The 19,618-nt window shown below is 47.4% G+C and overlaps 1 protein-coding gene across 3 annotated transcripts in view; it reads right to left on the bottom strand.

Moving 5' to 3' along the window:
* Window positions 1-365: 365 nt before the first annotated feature.
* Atg4b (autophagy related 4B cysteine peptidase) overlaps window positions 366-19,618 on the bottom strand; it is a 30,840-nt gene continuing 11,587 nt past the window's right edge. For all 3 annotated transcript variants that reach the window (XM_031368505.1, XM_031368506.1, XM_031368507.1), the window contains exons 2-13: window positions 18,159-18,260; window positions 17,988-18,059; window positions 14,169-14,267; window positions 12,841-12,942; window positions 12,386-12,458; window positions 8,993-9,072; window positions 6,942-7,135; window positions 5,660-5,738; window positions 5,214-5,359; window positions 3,785-3,841; window positions 3,161-3,254; window positions 366-2,111 (exon numbers count right to left, since the gene is read on the bottom strand). In XM_031368505.1, the coding sequence (XP_031224365.1) occupies window positions 2,038-2,111; window positions 3,161-3,254; window positions 3,785-3,841; window positions 5,214-5,359; window positions 5,660-5,738; window positions 6,942-7,135; window positions 8,993-9,072; window positions 12,386-12,458; window positions 12,841-12,942; window positions 14,169-14,267; window positions 17,988-18,059; window positions 18,159-18,260 (1,172 nt within the window). In that variant the 3' untranslated portion in view covers window positions 366-2,037. The remainder of the gene's footprint in view (window positions 2,112-3,160; window positions 3,255-3,784; window positions 3,842-5,213; window positions 5,360-5,659; window positions 5,739-6,941; window positions 7,136-8,992; window positions 9,073-12,385; window positions 12,459-12,840; window positions 12,943-14,168; window positions 14,268-17,987; window positions 18,060-18,158; window positions 18,261-19,618) is intronic.

Below are 19,618 nucleotides of genomic sequence, written 5' to 3'. Positions count from 1 at the left end.
ACTGAACCATTTCTCCAGCCTGCACCCCCCCCCCCCCCACAGCTCTTTTGAGACAGGGTTTTTTGTGCAACTCTTGGTCTCATAATACTTGCTCTTGACCATGTTAGCCTGGCTATCTCTGCCTCCTATGTGCTGCCATTGATGTTGTATGCAAGCATTGTTGGCTCATTTTTATATCAGATTCTCCTTGCACTTTTTCTTTTTTAGGACCATGCATTTGTTTAATATGAGGGAAAACAGACATTAGCTACACAGCACGGCCAGGAGCAGGGCAGCATCTGCTTGTCCAACTTCAGGAAATCTTTACCTGTTAACACTAAAATCATAGCTAATCATAACTGGAGGGAAAAAAACCACACACAGACTTTGTTTTCTACTGAAACTTATTATTTACCACTAAGAATTGCAAACTATACTACTAAGAATGAACAACCTCAGGAAGCCTTTCTGGGGCCCTGAGAGTTCCCCCAGGTTGTAGTGTTCCATACGTCCACCCTTTGCTACCAACAGCAGGAGTTACAGCAAGACCCTGGGGACAGCAGCACAATGACTCCTGGACTCAGGAAACAAGCTGCACAAGAATGGAAACTGCCCTGGCCTCCCCCTCCCACCCCATCTGAAGTCAAGGGACAAGATGTGGGACAAAGAGTAAGATGAAATAAATATGTCACCAACACTTGATAGGCAGGGATCTCTTGCTATTGTGTGGGTTGCTTAGAGCTGCTGTATCTGGAGTAGCCCTGGACCCACTCATCTACAGGCTCTTGGGAAGAAGGGCTTTTAGCAAAGGCTCTTGCATAGGCCTCCCCACTGCTCCCCACGCTCTGCTCATATCTAGGGGAGGAAAGGTGTTTTTCTAAGAGAGCAGACCTAGAGCATCCAAAGCTTGAAGGCCCAGAAAGCCAGGGTTAGGTGGCAGGTATGGAAATGAGTGCCAAGGTCTCAACTCTTCACTTGCGAGTGCCTGGAGCCACCTGCTCTGTCTAAATGTCTATTGTGCACCTAAAAGCTGTAGTACTTTTACCTTTTTGGCCCCAAACCATCTACAATTTACTGTTACCCAGATGGGTTTCTGAGAAGGGAAAGAACATGGAGGAAGGCTCAAGTAGCAGTGTGTACCCTACCACCAGTGGCACAGTGTCTCAAGCAAAGAGCAGCTCTTCTCCCTCCCCTTTCCTCCCAGAGGGAGGCTGAGTAGCTGCTAACATTAGCAGGCGGTATGTCATGAAACACAGCAACCCCACAGAGGAAACATCTCTCTTCTCTAGTGAGGTCCTAACGGGGAACCTCAAGACCACAATTCCAGAAGCCCTGGGAGCCTGTCAGCTGCTCCACAGTTCATGTGTCCATACTGTGCCCATGCACACTGATATCTTTGGATTTTCCAAATGCCCTACAAGAATACTTTCTCTCCAAAGCAAGTAGCAGCCTTGCCGGGATTCTCTCCATATGCTTTCCCACTGAGGTAGCCCTTGATAAAATCATACTGGGCAGAGGAGACAGCCCAAAAGCTCACCCCGCCCAGCAGTAAGAGGCCATGATGTGGCTGTCACTGTACAGGACAACCTGCAGATCTTCGAAGACTGACCTGGGAAGTGCCCCAGAAATTCATGTCTTTGTTAAACAACTTCAAACAGGGCTTTAATTCCAAATAAACCACAGACCCAGGTGCCCAGGAGAAAGCAGAACCAAAGCTGATGTGCTGACCAGGGCTGGCAGTGTCAAGTGGAGAATTCTGGAAGCTCCTGACCCACTCCTCTTCCTGACTAGGCCTTCTGATGAGCGACTTCATGTGGACAGGCCCTTCGTGTGTTTGGGTTTAGGCAGGCTGACTCCAAGCAATAAGGCCTCCAGGCACCACAGTCCTTGGTCCATGAGCAGAGCAGGCCCTCGGGACAGAGGTGGCACAGGTGAACAGCAGTCGGCAGGGGTGGGCTGGGTGGATGGAATGCGGTGACACTGAGTGCCCAAGGCAGGTCTGGGTTCTCAAAGCACCCCAACAAGGGCCACGGAGGCCATCCCCCAACCCCAAGATTCTCAGAGGGATAAGATCTCAAAGTCTTCATCCTCAGAGTCAAAGAACCTCTCCAGTCTCTCTACATCAGAAGAGTCTGCAAGGAAAAAGAAAAAAGATTAGTCATCTCTCAGAAGCTTGTATGGGTGTGAGCTGGGAAGATGGTGGAAGAGGGGGACAAGCTCAAATAAGCTTGCTATCCCTGTACGTAAGTCCCTTCTGCTGAGAGGAACTTTTGTACACTGTGTGAAGATGCTTCTCTGTCCCTCCTCACCTGCCTAAAGCACCTTCTGATCGGTTTAATAAACAGCCAATGGCTAGGCAGGACATCCTCCGGACAGAGAGGAACTCTGGGACACAGTGAGGAAGAAGTAAGCAAGCAGCCACGTGGCAGAACTTCGATCAGGGGAAATGGCATGATGGCGTTCCGAGCTGGCTGGGCAGCAAGCTAAGGCCAAAGCACTGTGAGTAAACATAAGCTGAAGAAGGCTACACTCTTCCCTCACAGGGCACGAAGGGGTTCTGACTCATGAGCAAGTGACAAGTCCTAAAGAGGGCCGGGAACTCTGAAAGAAGAGAGCAGCACCTGACTCCTGCCAGCACACAAGCAATGGGACCTGGCACCAGCCCAGGGGACCAGAGCAAGAAAGGGCACCCTACTCCTCACAGCAGCTGAAGGATGACCAGGTCTCACCAGGTCTCCATTCAGTATCTCCCAAGGCCAGTCGGTCTCTGAACTCTACTGTGCTGGCCTACAGGACCAGGACTGACCCCAACAGGTACAGCAGCCACAGTTCAAGGATCCAGAGCTGCTCATCCCCGGCGGCTCTTAGACATTAGACAGACTTCATCATCACAAAACCTGTTGTGCCCTGTCACTACGCACCCAAGGAACCTGTGGGAACATGTCTCCTTCCCACAATACCCCGGGCAGAACATGGACAGGCCGTGCTGCTACCAAGCTCAGGCCTGGGTTTCTGATACCCTTTCAACCAACCATTTGCACCTGGGGCTCAAACAGTGTGAATACTTACAAGGAAAAGGATCAAGGCCCGAGGGCTTGGGGCAGGCACAGACTACATGAACTAAGAGATGGGGACAGGGGGCTATCCCATCCAGACTTGGTTCTGCAGCCTCAGCACTCACCTAGGGACAGGTTCAGGACATCCTGGCAGGCCAGATGGGAAGGCTGCTGTTCCACCAACTCAAACATGGGCAGGGCACCTCCAAGCTGGGATAGCTGTCAGTGAGACACAGCTGTTAGATGCCCCTCACAGTCACTATAGCCTCCAGCCTGCAGAGGTCTAATCTCACTTTACAGAATATGGAGGTGGTGTCCATACTAAAGGTTACAGCACAGACCAACACAGTGATGAGCACGGCACAGGCCTGCCCACCTAGGACCACAGAAGGCAAGGGAGGACAGCAGGAGGCACCCAGCAGGGGCAGCCTCTGGCATACAATTCATTACCACCCCGTGAGCACATGAGGCAGATGAGTGGGCCAACCCCACCCCATCATAAACTTAATGGGCAAAGCATATATAAAAAATGGCCAATCTTGACCTACACACAGCCAGCAGAAACAGCAATGTGGGGTACCCTGCCCTGTTCAGCCTGCCCACTTGTGTGAGGCAGGAAAAAAACTCCCCATGCAACAAGGAAGCGGGGTTCCTAGCTAGGCCATGCAGAGACTCCCTTTACCCCAGCCACCTCATTGCCTGGGTCCCCAGAAGTTTCATCTTGGCTCTGGACAGGGGCAGCTACAGACCTTTTTGACTTGCTGACACCAGTCGTTAAAGTCTTCCTCAGTCTTACAGAAAAATCCCTAAAATGAAAATGATCGAGAGAGTAGTGTAGACTACATCTACAATGAGCACTAGGCTGTGATTTCTTCTCTTCAGAGATCCTACCATGTACTTGCCAAGACACGCCAAGCAGTCTGCTCTGCCCAGTCTTTGGTTCACACATTGGGACACTGCCCAGTGATGGAAGGTCTATCCGATGGTAACAAGGGAGAGTGATTCTACCATGTGTTTCTGTGACCTCAGCTCTCAAAAGCTGGGGCTCAAACTTCATGCTCTCTCCAATTGCTAGTCACACATGTTTAGCACCTTCTCTAAGGTTGGCTGCCCATTTGTCACCTGTACCCCAAGTCCCAGTCACTGTGAGCTGCTGAAATGCACTCACTATAAGGCACACAAACTACTTAGATGAGGAATTTGCCAGTGAGGTCTGCAGGAAGTCTGAGCCGCTGAATCTCAGATTACTCTCCTTAGAATGTGACAATGTAGCTGGGCAATGGTGGCACATAATTTTAGTCCCAGCACTTGGGAGGCAGAGGCCAGAGGCAGGCAGATTTCTGAGTTTGAGGCCAGCCTGGTCTACAGAGTGAGTTCCAGGACAGCCAGGGCTACACAAAGAAACTCTGTCTCAAAAAACAAAACAACAACAAAAAAAATGTGGCAGTATGTCCTGAAGTTCTGTCTATGTGACTGTCACAGATTGGCACTAGACATCCTGTGCTCTGCCAGTGAGCAGCTTGAGTAGGTAATGACTTCCTGGATATGGCACTGTTTGGACATTTTTGGTTTTGTTTTGCTTTTTTTTTTTTGGTTTTTGAGACAGGGTTTCTCTGTGTAGCCCTGGCTGTCCTGGAACTAACTCTGTAGACCAGGCTGGCCTTGAACTCAGAAATCCGCCTGCCTCTGCCTCCCACCCAAGCGCTGGGATTAAAGGCGTGTGCCACCACTGTCCGGCCACATTTTTGGTTTTTTTATCACCTTTTCTCCAAACACATTTTGACCAGGCACAAACCATCAGAAATCCCTACGATAGCATCAAAAGGCAGAGATGGAAAAAGTCATTTACAAGCGTCATCCTCAAGCTACTCTAAGTACACAAAACAAGGATGCGAGAACTAAGAGCAAAGGCAGTGCACTGGTGACCGCCATCCTGGAACGACGGGTCCAAACTGTCAAACTGTCAGAGCCATCATTTGTGTTCTGTAAGAGTCAGAAATACACTCCTCCCTACTGGTACATACACTCAATCAGTCAACACCTGCATCCACTGGGGTTGTGAAGACAAGAGGTCTTGGCATCTTCAACTATGTGAACATTTTCTGTTATATTCCACTGCAGGACTGGCACAGGATGACTCAGAACAACCGACTAGGAGTCTACATGGCTGGGACATACCACGGCAATGGATGGGTCAAGCTCTCCAATACCCATCCTACAGGGAGGGTGTTGGCAGTGGAAGCTCTCGTCGGGGATAAAGCAGCTGTCAGTCAGCTCCACTGCAGGCTGTGTAGTATGGGGGTCCAGATAGATGAGCTCCTCACCTAGGCAAGATGATGCAGAAGTCAGAGGCAGCTGACCAGAGCTGGGCAAGGGGGAGGAAGCAGGCCAGAGCAGCATCCAGACCCACCACACCAGAGTCAGCAGACAGAACGTAGGTAGGCATCAAAATGCCTAATGGTGAGAGGAGCATGCACCACAGTGAGTGAGGGAAGCATGCCATCACAGTGAGTGAGGGGATGCAAGTAAGAGACTCACTGCGCAACACCACGCCACAGAAAAAGCCTACCCCCTCAGAGAGAAAGATCATCCCTATGAACCCAGAGTAATCAAACCAGACTCACCAACATAGCCAATAAAGTAGTGGGCACTGTTGGGCTTCCCTCCAATAACACCCAGGGACTGGGGCATCATGAAGCAGTGCTGCAGGAGACAAGAGGGGTGGCCACTGAGCACACTGGCCCTGCACAGCACTGAGAGCACTCCTACAGTGTTCCACACTGCGGCAGAGCGGGCAGAAGGGTGTGTTTCACCATCCACAGCCTCAGAAGGCTGGCACGGCCTCCTCAGGAAGCCACGGCCTCCAGAGGCTTACCCGAGTGCCACAAGAAGAAAAAGGAGAAGACACGCCCCAGAGAGCTTCCAGTACAGGAGGTACTGCAGCCCACAGCACAGCTGATAGCTCTAGTTGGGAAAACTGCAGAAGAGGAGGTGATAGGACAACTTATGGATTAACATGCACAGGCACACTGGACAGGTAGCATGGCCAGGCATTAGTCTGGCTCAAGGGGACAGGAACAATGACAACAGAAGACAAGTCAGATAAAAATGGGAAATGGATGCAGGGAAGCACAAGTGATCTCAGAACCTGCAGCAGAGGGTGTGGCAGGACAGTCAGGAGATACGGGGACAGAACAAGACAGGGAAGGGAAAGGCTTTATACTTGATCTTACCTCAACACTGAAAGGTGATTAAAAGTGAAAGATTTAATAAAAAGCAGCATTGCCATTCTATACAGTAAAGCTCTCAAGTGTGACTTCTTAGTTTATTATCTGAGTAACTGCAAATTTAAAAGGCTTTGCCTCTTGTTTTTATGATGGGGTAGGAGAAATCAAGGGAGAATGTGAATGAAATTCTCAGTAAATCTGTCTGCAGTCTCCATCCTATCCCCTACACCAGTGGTTCTCAACCTTCCTAGCGCTGCAACCATTTCATACAGTTCCTCATGTTATGGTGACTCACCAACCATAAAATTACTTCATTGCAACACCATAACTATAATTTTGCTAATATTATAAAGTGTAATATAAATATCTAATATACAAGACCCCTGTGAAAAAGTTTACTGGACTCTCTTCAAATGGGTCATGATCCACAGGGTGAGAAACACTGCTCCAGACAGAAGCAGGAGCTTAAAGCATACACAGGAAGAGCATAGCAGAAACCTGGGAAACCTGGGAGAAACAGAAGACCCTGATGCCAGGCTCAGCAACAGGGTGACTGGGCTTGAAGACCCTTTATAAAGCTAAAGCTGTCTAAATTCTCAACCTCGCCTATAAGATCCAGCCTGACTCTTAGAGGTACAGCTAGTTGACCACACACTGAAATAGACAAAAAAAGACTCACCTTCAGCGTCTCCACATAGGCCTCATTGATGTCTGTCAGTCCCAGGCGGAGAGGGATGAGAAGCACCAGTGGTCTCCAAGCCAACAGCCTGTTGGTGACTTCAGCTCCAGCAGGGAACCCATTACAGTGCCTCTCTGAATCAGTAGGAAGTGCAGCGGCCCCAGCACAGGGAAGGCTGGCCCTGCATAACCTTCCTGAAATGGAAGATATTTAACATGAGCTAAGCAGAGACAGACAGAAGTTCTTCTCAAGGAGAAAAGGTGTTTTAAAAAGCAGGCGCTGAGGGGCTGGAGAGACGGCTCCGTGGTTACAAGCACTGGCTACTCATGCGAAGGGTGAAGGTCTCACTCCCCGCACGCACGCACACACACACACGCACGCACGCATGCACGCACGCATGCACGCACGTGGCAACTCCCAAGTGTCTGTAACTCCAGTTCCAGGGGATGTAACACCCTCTTCTGGCCTCTGTAGGCACCAGGCACTCAGGGAGTGCACAAACACATGGCAAAACACCCATACACGCAAAATCATTTAAAACAAACAATACAACAAAAATCCCAGCTGCTTAAAATATAAGTAATTGGAAAACAAAAATGTCCCTACTCATAGAAAAATTTTCTAGGGGCTAGAGAGCTGTTTCAACGGTTAATACATACTGCTCTTGCAGAAGACCCATGTTCAGCACCCACGTAGTGTCTCATAACCATCGCTAACTCCACTTACAGGAGTTCTAATGCCCCCTTTTGACCTACTTTGGTACCAGAAATGCCCATACTATGCATACATGCATACAGGCAAAACACTTATACACATTAAAAAACAAAAGCAAAAAAGGTTAGAAACCTTTTCTACACATAAAGATTTTTTTTAAATATGTGTATGGTTGTTTCGACTGCATGTACGTCTGTGCACCATGTGCAAGCAGTGTGGAACTGGAGTTACAGATGGGTGTGAAGCACCCCACAGTTGTGAACCACCGTGTGAGAGCTGGCAACTGAACCTGGGTCTTCTGAGGAGTAGCCTAGTACTCTTGAACAATTCCTCCACCATGCACTTTAAAATATTTCAAATGTAGCCGGTCAGTGGTGGCGCACGCCTTTAATCCCAGCGCTTGGGAGGCAGAGGCAGGTGGATTTCTGAGTTTGAGGCCAGCCTGATCTACAGAGTGAGTTTCAGGATAGCCAGTGCTACATGGAGAAACCTTGTCTCAAAAAAAAATAAATAAATAAATAAAATAAAATAAAAAACAAACAAAAAACTTATTTATTTGTTTGTTGGTTGGTTGAGACAAGGTTTCTCTGTGTAGCCCTGGGTATTCTGGAACTCACTTTGTAGACCAGCTTGGCCTCTGCCTCCCAAGTGCTGGGATTAGAGGCGTTGCTGCGCCTGGCATTTATTTTATTTTTTTTTTTTATTTATTTATTTATTTATTTATTTTTCGAGACAGGGTTTCTCTGTATAGCCCTGGCTGTCCTGGAACTCACTCTGTAGACCAGGCTGGCCTTGAACTCAGAAATCCACCTGCCTCTGCCTCCCAAGTGCTGGGATTAAAGGCATGTACCACCACTGCCTGGCCATTCATTTTATTTTTATGTGTGCTCTGCCTACACATATGTGCATCACATTCATGTTTGGTGCCCCTGGTGATCAAAAGACGGTATTGAAGGAAATGGAGTTACACATTTGGTTGTGAACCTCTTAAGTGTGCTGGGAAATGAACTTGGGTCTTCTGCAAGAGCAGTAAGTGCTCTTTACCTCTAAAGCATCTCCGACCCCCATCCCTTAGCCTTACAGGGTCTCACTACTCAGTCCTGCCCGGCCTGGAACTTTGGCTTTGGATTGGCCTACAGCACACGTACACACGAATAGCTACCCTGATGTGGGAGAGAACTCCTTTCTCTCCCTTAACCTAGTGGACACACACAGTAAAGAATGGCTTTACAGACGTTTCACCTTGGCTCCTCACTGCTGCAAGTGCTAGTGTTGCTCTACCAAGCTAAGGTTCCCTCCTGGGATGTCACCTACAACCAAACCCCTGAGCCACTTACTGATTTCCTCCATCACCACAGTGTTGTCCATTGCTATGTGAACAGCCAAGGAACTCCACGTGTCAAACACAGCAAGTTTCCTACAGAAAGTAAGAACACTCCCATTAGCTTTGGACAGCACGAGCATCACACCACGGCAGTGACAGTTGAGGCACCTTCAAGGCTTAAGTCCGGGATCTGTCCATTGACTCAAACAGGAAGAAAGCTGAGTGTTGCTCAATGGGAATGCCAGCTGCCCTTCATCAGGAAGGAGCCCTGGGTGGCATAGCAACTCAGATCTCACCATATGGAGGCAGGTCCAGCTCACTGTCAGCTTCTCTTCCAGCACCTCACATTGTGAACTGACAGCTCAGAAATCTAATAAACAGTACAACTGAGGCCACCAGTTGGTAGGAAGCATGGCTATAGACTTATGGCTCTGAAAGAAGAGCAGACAGCAGCCATACTGTGTAGAAAAAGATGTAAACTGGGTGCTACATGGGTTGGGGCAGGAGGCCTATCAATCAGTGAGAAGACAGAAAGCAAGAAAGGACATTCCCTAATGGGGAAAATTACCAAGGATCTAAGCTGTGTGGTCCTGGTACATCTGGGAAGAGAAGAAGCCAATGACTGGAAGGCTCTAGAGCAGAAGTTCTCAGCTTCCCTAATGCTGTGACCCTTTAATACGGTTCTTGTGTTGTGGTAACCCCCAACCATAAAATTATTTTCCTTGTTACTACATAACTATGGTTTTGCTACTGTTGTGAACTGTAATGTAAATATCTGATATGCATGATATCTGACATGTGATGCCTGTGAAAGGGGCCATGACATGTAAATTGAGAACCACTGCATTAGGAAAACCACACACAGCTCCTTCTTGTTAATGAGAAACCTGAAAGGGCTCAGGAGAGCTGGCATTTTCTCACTACTCATTAAGCCTTGCCACTGCAGCAAGGATACAGACCAGGAGACTGTGAGCTGCACCTCCCTTGGCTGGTATGTCAGTAGAGGCAAGCAAGAAGGAAGCAAACAGGGCAGGCAGTAGATGCTACAGAGAATCCAAAAGCAGGGATTGCAGAGGGGCTGGAGGGAAACAGGAGTCATGCAGACTGGTCAGCAGAGGCATGGGAGCAGGCTAGACAGGGCTGAGCGTCTAGGCTGGCCCATAAGGCATACAAAGGTGCTGAAGTAGGAGTACATGAGTAACAGACACTTGCCATCGGAGGGTGTGTCGGGGCAGAGTAAGGTCAAGGGGTAGGGTAGGTCATGATGTGGCAACCATATGGAGATGATTTTGGTTGTTATCTGAAGAAGTCCAGGATGAGAGAAAGGACTAACAATGAAATACAAGACAAGATGTGTACCAGGATAGGACAGAGAAGGGATGAGCATGGGTTAAACTGAGACTTATTACAGATCAGCATGTTCAACTAAGAGCCAGACTGTAGAATAAGCCCAGATTTTGGCCTAAGCACTTGAAACCCCCACTGGCATCTCCCATGGGAAAAAACTACTAAAGCCAAGAGTTGCAGAATGCTCTGACTTTGGAAGTTGGCATGCCTCATGAGCCTCCAGGTAGAAAGGCAACAAAGAGTTCAGGAATGTAACTCTATCCCTGCATGTAGGACAGGCAGGCAACCATAGACGAGGAAAGGGGATCTAGCTACAAATGCAGAGGAGGCCAGGGACAGGAATAATAAGCACGGATAAGCAGCCTGATCTGCAATTTCCAGAAAGATGTAAATCCCAACACGAAGGGACTGCTCTTTGTCAGTGAAGACAGAAAAGAAGTGAGGCAAGAGATAAGACCCAAGCAGAGCCACAGTGAAAGCTGGCAGCACTGGGGTGGCCCTGTAAATCCCACCACAAGCTACAGATGTGCAGTGATTATAAAGAGGATCCCCCATACTCCACTCATACATACAAATGTTTGGTCCCCACTTGGTGGAACTGTTTGGAAAGGATTAGGAGGTCTGGCCTCGCTGGAGGAAGTGTGCTCCTGGGAGTAAGCTTTGAGACTTCAAAGCTTCTGTCATTTCCAGTTAGCTCTTGCTCTGCCGCATGCTGGTGGATCAGATGTAAGCTCTGGGCTACTGCTTCAGTGCCTGCCCACCTGCCTGTCGCCATGCCCCTTGCCATGAAGGTCAAGGTCTAACACTTTGGAACAGTGAGTCCCTAAATTGAAATGTTGTGGTTTTATTTTGTATAAGTTGCCTTGGTAATGGTATTGTCACAGTAACAGCAAAGTAAGACAAGGGAAGACTTGGACAAGGACACTAGAGGGAATGGAGAGGGTGTGCATGCCACTAAGAAACCAAGCCAAGGGCTCACAGTCAACCAAGGCCTGGGATGGCTGGGCATCAGAGATAGGAAAAAAGCCAGTTGTCTAGGTGGAGCCTCCAGGAGATGGCCATTGCAGACACAGGGTAGGGTGGCAAGGGAACATTCAGGAGAAACTATAGATAGAGACATATTTGGAAGATACTGGCTTTCAGTCCAACAGGAAAAGTACCCTACATGACTGAGTCCTGGACACTGGTTCAGAGCCTTCTAGAGGCACTGAGATAGTAAAGTACAAAGCCACAGGGAGAAGTGAATCAGGTCAAAAACTAAAGCACACACTGCAGCGTGGGAAGCAGAGGCAAGGAGGAAACGGCTCAGTGGTTCAGAGCACCTGCTGCTCTTGCAGAAGACCCGGGTTCAGTTCCCAGCACCCACAGAGCAGCTAACAACCATCTATTAACTGTAGCTCCGGGGATCTAACAATGTCTTCTAGCCTTTTCTACAAGCTTTGTATGTATGGTGTGCATAGACATATGTGCAGAAAAACAATCATATATACAAAAATAATCTTAAAAAAAAAAAACAACATGGAGGAGTCATACACTGACAATTGGCATATTTCCAGAAATGGTCAAAAAGAGTCATTCCAGAGAAAATTATGGAGCAATGCCCCCCCAGAAAAGTAAGGCTGACTGAACTCCAGACACTGGGGCACAGAGGACAGGAAGGGACAGGCTGACATTCACAAGAAACAAACTCTAACAAATTCTGAACAACATGGGAAAGCTTATGACCTATGTGGGTATCTCTGACAAACCCACAGAGGTAGCAGGCTCTAGCACCTGCAGGTACAGTACCAAAATTGCCATGGTCCCAGATCTAAGACACCCTCATTACAGATGGATCTGTATACCAGGAAAGAGGACAGGGCCACACTAGGGCTCTGACCTACATATGAATCCCATTCACAGAACAATTGGCATAGTCACCCAGGGGTCTCCCCTAGGTCTATAAGCAAGGAATCAGAATACCTTATTTCCTGTGCCAATAAGTACTCAAGGAGTGGGTAAATGCCAAGGAGAACTCATGCTGACCCCAAGAAGCAGAAGGGCTGGGCTCATTACGTACTTGAGGACCTGGGCAACAGTGTTCGGCCCGTACCACTGGCCTATAGACTTGCCTTCGCCAACTCCCATTTGCGCTGCAGGAAACAGACCCATGTTAGCAAACACATCCATCCCAGAAGAGAGAGTGAGTGTATGTGTGTGTGCACCTCAGTTTTGGTACATCAATAATCACTTCATAGAAAGGTCTAGACAGGACTCTAACCCTCCTGAGGAAAGCAAAGCAAACCTTCAGGGGGAGCCTAACTCCCACAGACTGCATGGAGTCACTCACTGCAGGCTGGACAGGGAGGACAGGCTTGGGTCTGAGCTGCTGCTAGAACACCCAGAGCAGCTCTAGAGGCTAGAGTGACCTAGAACCCCATTCTCCAACTCTACAAGATTTAGAAAGGTCCCAAGGGAAGCCCAAGGAGTCTGCCCTTTGTACAGAGCCAAGCCCAGGACATGCTTAATCCCCACCTATCTGGTGGATGGAATAGTAGCTGTCCTTCCTGTCGAGGAAAGCATTGAGGACATTGAAGTAGCTGTCAGGCTGTCTCTTTCGCTGAGCCCATCTCCAATCTATTGAGAACAAAACACAGGAGGTTAGTTTGACCACTACATAACTAACAAACCTTCCACTTGCATAGGGCTCAATATTGAGATGGTGTACAAGACTTTATTTTTGAACCCTTTTAAAGTTAAAAGTCAAATCTGCCAAGATTTATAATGCACACACACTGTCTCATCCAAACAAACCTAGGTTGAAAACATAAAGCTGTTTCAGAAGTTTAAAGATACTTTCTAAAAGAATAAACATTTATATCAATATAAACCACAGGCATGGTGCTTAAGGCCTGTAATCCCAGCTACTTGAGAGGCTAAAGCGAGATGCACTGTTTAGTTTTATGTCAACCTGACACAGCTAGAGTCATTTGGAAAGAGGTACCATCAACTGAGAAAATACCTAGACAACAAAGACCTATACGCAAGTCTTTTGAACATACTCTTTAACAATAATTGTTGTGGGCGGGTTGAGCGGTATCAATCCTGGACAGGTAGTCCTGTACTAAGAACGCAGGCTGAGCAAGCCATGAGGAGCGAGCTGGTGAGCAGCACTTCTTCATGGCTTCTGTCTCAGCCCTGCTTCTAGGTTCATGCCTTGAATCCCTGCCCTTACTTCCCTCAGAGACAAAGTGTAACCTGATGTAAGATGGAATAAACCCTTTCCTCCCCATGTTGCATTTGGTCATGGTATTTTATCACAGCAACAAAAACCCTAAGACATAAGGACATGCAAGATGAAGTCCTGCCTGGGCAGCTCAGTGAGCTCCTAAATTCAAATACTAAGAAAAAAAGATTAAAACTGTGCTAAGCACTGCAAGCTTCCTACAGATGGAGAACTTTCAAAAGAACTTTCCAGAGCATAAGCATGTGAGTATGACTGCTGGTAACCACTGGTGACCACTGGTTCTCAAGAACTGCACACACATGCATGCACCCCACGATGTGTTGCTACTAGAGACTGAACCTACAGCTTTGAGCCTGATAGACAAGAACAACAAATCTGTGTTTTGTTTATGACATGCTTTTTTATTTTGTTTTTAATTTTTCTAAGACAAGAAAGCTTTGTAGCCTTGGCTGGCCAGGAAATCACTATTTGGACCAGGCTGGCTTCCAACTCATAGAAATCTACCTGCTCTGCCTCCCTGGGGTTGGGATTAAAGGCATGTGCCACTATGTTCAGCTTCTATGATGTGCTTTAAACATCCCTTACTATAAGATCCCATGTAAGCACTGTGACTCACCTCGACCTAAGTGTCGGCATACCAGGGCCTGGGCAAAGATCATCTGTCCACACCGAAGCATGCAACCCCAGCCTGTGTCCGAAGTAGGGCCAGTTCCCCCTGTGTGGAAGACAGAACAGAAGACATTCACAGTCAGAGGCCAACAGAGGCTGGGCATCCAACAACAGGAGGCATCTGGACAGCTCCATACCACAGGCGATGACCCTCCTTACGCATATGAACAACTCTGAGGATTCTTGTCTGCTGGGGAGGACAATGTCCTGACAAATCTCTCCAGATGGGCAAAATATGTGAGCAATCAGTCATATATCCATAGGAACACCTGGCACACAAGCAAAATTCCCCATTGAAGCCGGGCAGTGGTGGAGCACGCCTTTAATCCCAGCACCTGGGAGGCAGAGACAGGCAGATTTCTGAGTTCAAGGCCAGCCTGGTCTACAGAGTGAGTTCCAGGACAGCCAGGGCTACACAGAGAAACCCTGTCTCGGAAAAAAAAAAAAAAAAAAATCCCCTTGATTCCTTTAGAAGACACAGAATTAAAATTGGAGAACCATATCCTACTACCAGAAAAGCAAAAATTCAAGAGTTCTATGATGTCCACTGTTGTTGACAGTACGGACAAGGAAAGTCATTAGTAATGCAATGACTAATGCAAACTCTACATCTTTCAAGCTGAGTTTTGAGTTTTCAAGCCCCTCCACTGATGCCCACTCACAGGGGCTTGAAAGAGTGACAAGTACTGTGGAGTCAGTTGTGACATGCCAGGAATGGGGAGAAAGCGCTCAGCCGGTCTTCAGGGAAAGGTCACCAGTGTACAGCTATGAGCAGAAGAGGAACAGCTATCGTAATGAGAATGGTTTCTTTAAAACATAGAAATGTCATGGGAATATACTTTTGTTTTAATCCGGAGTGGGGTATATGGGGCTTCTTCAGATTGTGCATAGCAGCCAACTATCATTTGCCTCATGCTCTAGCAGGGGTTTGTTTTGCCAAGTGTATGTTTGGGATTCAGGGGACTTTTCAGAGGACAGATAAAATGCTAGAGCCAAATAGAGGGGCGGAGTGGCCAGCTGCTGCTCACACAGTTGTGTGCAAAGAAACAAGAAGAAACTAGATACCCTGATGGTGAGGGTCAAACCTGCCCCAAGGAACTTGGCGCCCAACAATATCAATACCCTCTTTCCCCTCCAGCTTTCTTCATCCCCAACCTAGAGTTGGGGGGTTGGAGAGGATAAGGGAGGAAAAAGGTGGTAGACATAGGAAGACAAAAGTCTGTTTACAGCCTATGTAGCAATAAGAGGCAGAGATGCAATGCGAACAGTGAACAAGGAACTCAGGCGGTTTTCTATACCTGTCCACCACATCCCCAAAGTCATCTTTACAATACTCAAGAAGTATGCAGGCCATGCTTGGTTCTTAGGACCATGATGAGCTGCTTTAACCATTGCAGTTCAGTTTGCCAACCTGACACAATCTGCAATCACCTGCTATGCTGGTTTGAATGAGAATGGGCCCCACAGGAAAATGTGTTTGAATACTTGATCCTCAGTTGGTGGAAGTGTTTGGGAAGATTGGAAGGTGGCCTTGTTGGAAGAAGTGTATTATTGTGCGCAGGCTTTGAGGTTTCAAAAGCCCATGACATTCTCAGTTAGCTCTGTCTGTTTCCTACTAGTAGACTGAGCTATGAGCCCTCAGCTACTGCCCAGTGCTACGCCTGCCTGCTCCTGTGCTCCCTGCCATGATGCTCATAGACTCTAACCATTTGGAACCATGGACCCCAAATTAAATCCTTGGGGGGGGGGGGCCACTGCAAGCATCAAGCCCAGCAAAGAAACTGAACTACAAAGAGCTGAGAACAAAAACTCAATTGAGCCCATCTTAGACGGGATCAAACTTCAAGTATGATGTAAGCAAGCAAGCATTCATTCATTCATTCATTCATTCATTCATTCATTTATTTTGGTTTTTTTCCAGACAGGGTTTCTCTGTGTAGCCCTGGCTGTCCTGGAACTCACTCCGTAGACCAGGCTGGCCTCGAACTCAGAAATCCACTCTGCCTCCCGAGTGCTGGGATTAAAGGCATGCGCCACCACCGCCCGGCTGATGCAAGCATTTATTGCCAGCATATTTGAACACAGTACAATCTGGGGAAAAGTTTCCAGGCAACAATCATTCCAAGTCCAGGTTCACAATAAAGCTTAAGGTATGAATACATCGAAACTACTTTGCAAAGTACATGTGATCATAAAGATGAGTACTAACTACTGCTTAAAAGCCTAGAACTACTGCGGTCTGCCTAAGATACCACAGAGATCAGTAGGCCATAAAATACATCTCCCCTAAGGATGGGTGCTATTGACTGGGAGCTAAACATAAAGGTCTAGGGAGGGAGAGTCTGGGATAAACATTCTGGGGGAGTTGGCTGAAGTCTGCCAGCTTCCTGGATGGAATGGAAGGATTTTACCCACCAGTGTTGCACAGTGAGCTGTACCAGCAAGCCAAGCCATGTCTCTGTCATTCCGTGGAGTCCTACCTATTTATGCCCTCCAAATATCACGTGTCCTCCACATGTCTTGCCTCAGCATGTGCATGCAATCAGCCCAAGTTCTTAGAAGCAGCAAAGAACTACAGCACGCCACTAGAAGTTTTTTGGTGCATTTCTCTCTATGGAGTCCCAACAAATGCAGCTCAACTATACAATGTAAAGCAGACTACATGGTCTTGTGTGTCGTTAACAAAGAATCTTTCATCACATGTCCTTTCACATTTGTTTTACTAAAACATCTTCCCTCATGTCTTCTTCAGCTAAATGTTCCTTCATGAGTTGGCCTTAGCTTTTCACACTTGTGTCCACTTTAACAAAACATTCCTTCACGTGTTTGCCCCAGCGAAACACCATCCAACCAACTTTCCAAAGAACCCTTAAGTTTCCACTTCACAGTTTAGTTTCTATTACTGTGATACATGAAATACTTTGACCAAAAGTAAAATTTGGAAATGGCTTCTTTGGCTTATACATCCTGATCACAGCCTATGACTGAGGGAAGCCAAGGCAGGAACTCAAACAGGACAGGAAGCTGGAGGCATGAGCTGATGCAGAGGCCCTGAAAGAATGCTGCTTAGTGACCTGCTCCATTGCTTGCTTAGCTTGTTTTTTTTTTTAACAAAACCTAGGCCTACCTGTTCAGAGGTGGTACCAGCCAAAGTGGGCTACCCCACCCCCAGCTCCATCAAACATTAGTCAAGAAAATGCTAATACAGGCAAATTTGATGGAGGCATTTCCTAAATGGAGGTTCCCCTCTCCCAGAAGACCCAAGAAAAACAAAAGACCTAACCAGCACAGAGCCAGACTCAGAAACAACCACACAACAAAACACAACAACAAAATTATTGTCATGATTCTTCATCTAGTGACACTTTGCATATGTATTTCATTACAGGTGTAGAAAAGTAGTGGAACACTCAAGCTAGGGAGACAGCTCAGTGAGTAAAGAGTCTGACAAGACAGTGCAAGGACCTGTGTTCAACTCCTAGAACCTACATAAAGCTTAATGCAGCAGCACACTTCTGAATCCCAGAGCTCCTTCCTACAGGAAGTTGAGAGGAAGGGACAGGGAACCCCTGGAAGTTCAGCTAGACTGACAGTCCAGCTAGACTGACATACGTAGTGATGAATAAGACACTTGTCTCAAACAAGGGGGAAAGCAAGGACTGAAGCCCTAGGTTGTCCTTTGACCTCCATTCATGTGCCTGTACTCCCATTTCACAAGACACAAATTAAATGAACCAAACCATTTGAAAGATTAAACACTACTCACCAATAGCTGGAAAGTTTCTCCTGTATGTAAACCAAAGTCTGGATGCAACATCAGACAAGATCTCGTCCTTCTCTAGTCAGTGAAAAGGGAAGACAAACACAAAGTGAGAGGCCACAGACAACTGCCATCTCAAGACTTCTGCAGAAGGAATTTGAGGTCAGAGGACAATACCTGTGAAAATGCTGTATTTTCTGCCCAGAATCCAAACAGGCTCTGAGGTCTCGGGGAAATCTTCAAATTCAGCAAACCGGAGAGTATCATATGTCAAAGTGGCTGTGGAAACCATAGAAACACATTTGTCTGATTTCACAAGGAGACCACTGTATGTTGGGGGTTGGTTCTAATGCTTTGAGTTGATTGGTTCCCTAATGGCAACCTGCGTGTCCAGACACTCAAAGTCCTTGCTCTGAACTGGTTTTTGATTGATCAATAAAGATGCCAACGGCCAATGGCTGAGCAAAGGGAGATGGAGTAGGACCCTTAGATTTGTGCAGGCTAGGATGCAGGGGAGAGGAGAAGCAGAATCGCCATAGGGGTGGGGATGGATCAAACTTAAAGCTGCAGAGGGAAGATAATCCAAAGTGTAGGAGGAGAGGGAAAGCTTCCCATCCCACCCCCCACCCCCAGGAAGGGCTTCCCAGAAGCATCTTGGGCAGCAAAGACCAATGGGCCTCATAGAAGGTAACAGGGCAGCAAAGTTAAAAGTAGATTTTAGAAGGTGTTGGGCCAGGACTACCAGAGGGGAAAATATGCTAGCCAAGGGAGGATTAGAACTGCCTAGCCTTTGAGTAGCCAAGGCATTTCAAAAATAAGCTGATGTGTGTGTTTCATTCCAGGATCCAAAGAGTTCCTGGGCAGGTGGCTGGAAGCACGGAACCCGTCGGGAGGACAAAGCAGTGTAGCTGAATTCTATGCTACAAGTATAGCATTTCTGCACTAAAGACTCTTGCAACACCTGCATCTTTGCATTTTCCTAATGGCCACATAAGCAAATATATGAGCACACAGGATGATCTGTGAGATAGTCACTCTGATGAGCAAACGCTCCTAACTGACAGCTTGACTGGATAGGAAGAAACCTCAGGTCGGCATCGACATAAGGGAACAGGAGCAAAAGACCCCCCTCAAGGAAAAAAAAAAAGTAAGCTCTTGGTTATTTGAGACTAAAATGTTTTTTTCTTTACCAGACAGGGTATCTACATACCTCTGACTGTCCTGGAATTTGAAATGCAGACCAAGCTGGCCACACAGTCACAGAGCTCTGCCTGTGTCTATCTCCCAGGTGCTGAATCAAAGGTATGTGCACCACCATCAGCTTTATTTTATGTTTCTGAGATAGGGTCTCCTGTATCCTAGGTCTTGATCTTGAAATGCAGCCATTAATAACCTTAAACTCCTGATCCTTCTGCCTCTACCTCTTAAGTGCTAGGATGACAGCATATACCACCACCCCAGTTTACAGAAGGCCAGGAACTCAACTTCATACTGGTTTCATGTATTCTAGACAAGCACTCTACCAAGCTACATCCCCCAAAAGAAAGTGCCTTCTGCCGGACAGTGGTGGTGCATGCCTTCAATCCCAGCACTTGGGAGGCAGAGGTAGGCGGATTTCTGAGTTCAAGGCCAGCCTG

The sequence above is a fragment of the Mastomys coucha genome, unplaced genomic scaffold, assembly GCF_008632895.1.
Source record: "Mastomys coucha isolate ucsf_1 unplaced genomic scaffold, UCSF_Mcou_1 pScaffold14, whole genome shotgun sequence".
Taxonomy (NCBI): domain Eukaryota; kingdom Metazoa; phylum Chordata; class Mammalia; order Rodentia; family Muridae; genus Mastomys; species Mastomys coucha.
The sequence above is the reverse complement of the archived record's forward strand: the minus strand, read 5'-3'. Positions and strand labels throughout refer to the sequence as shown.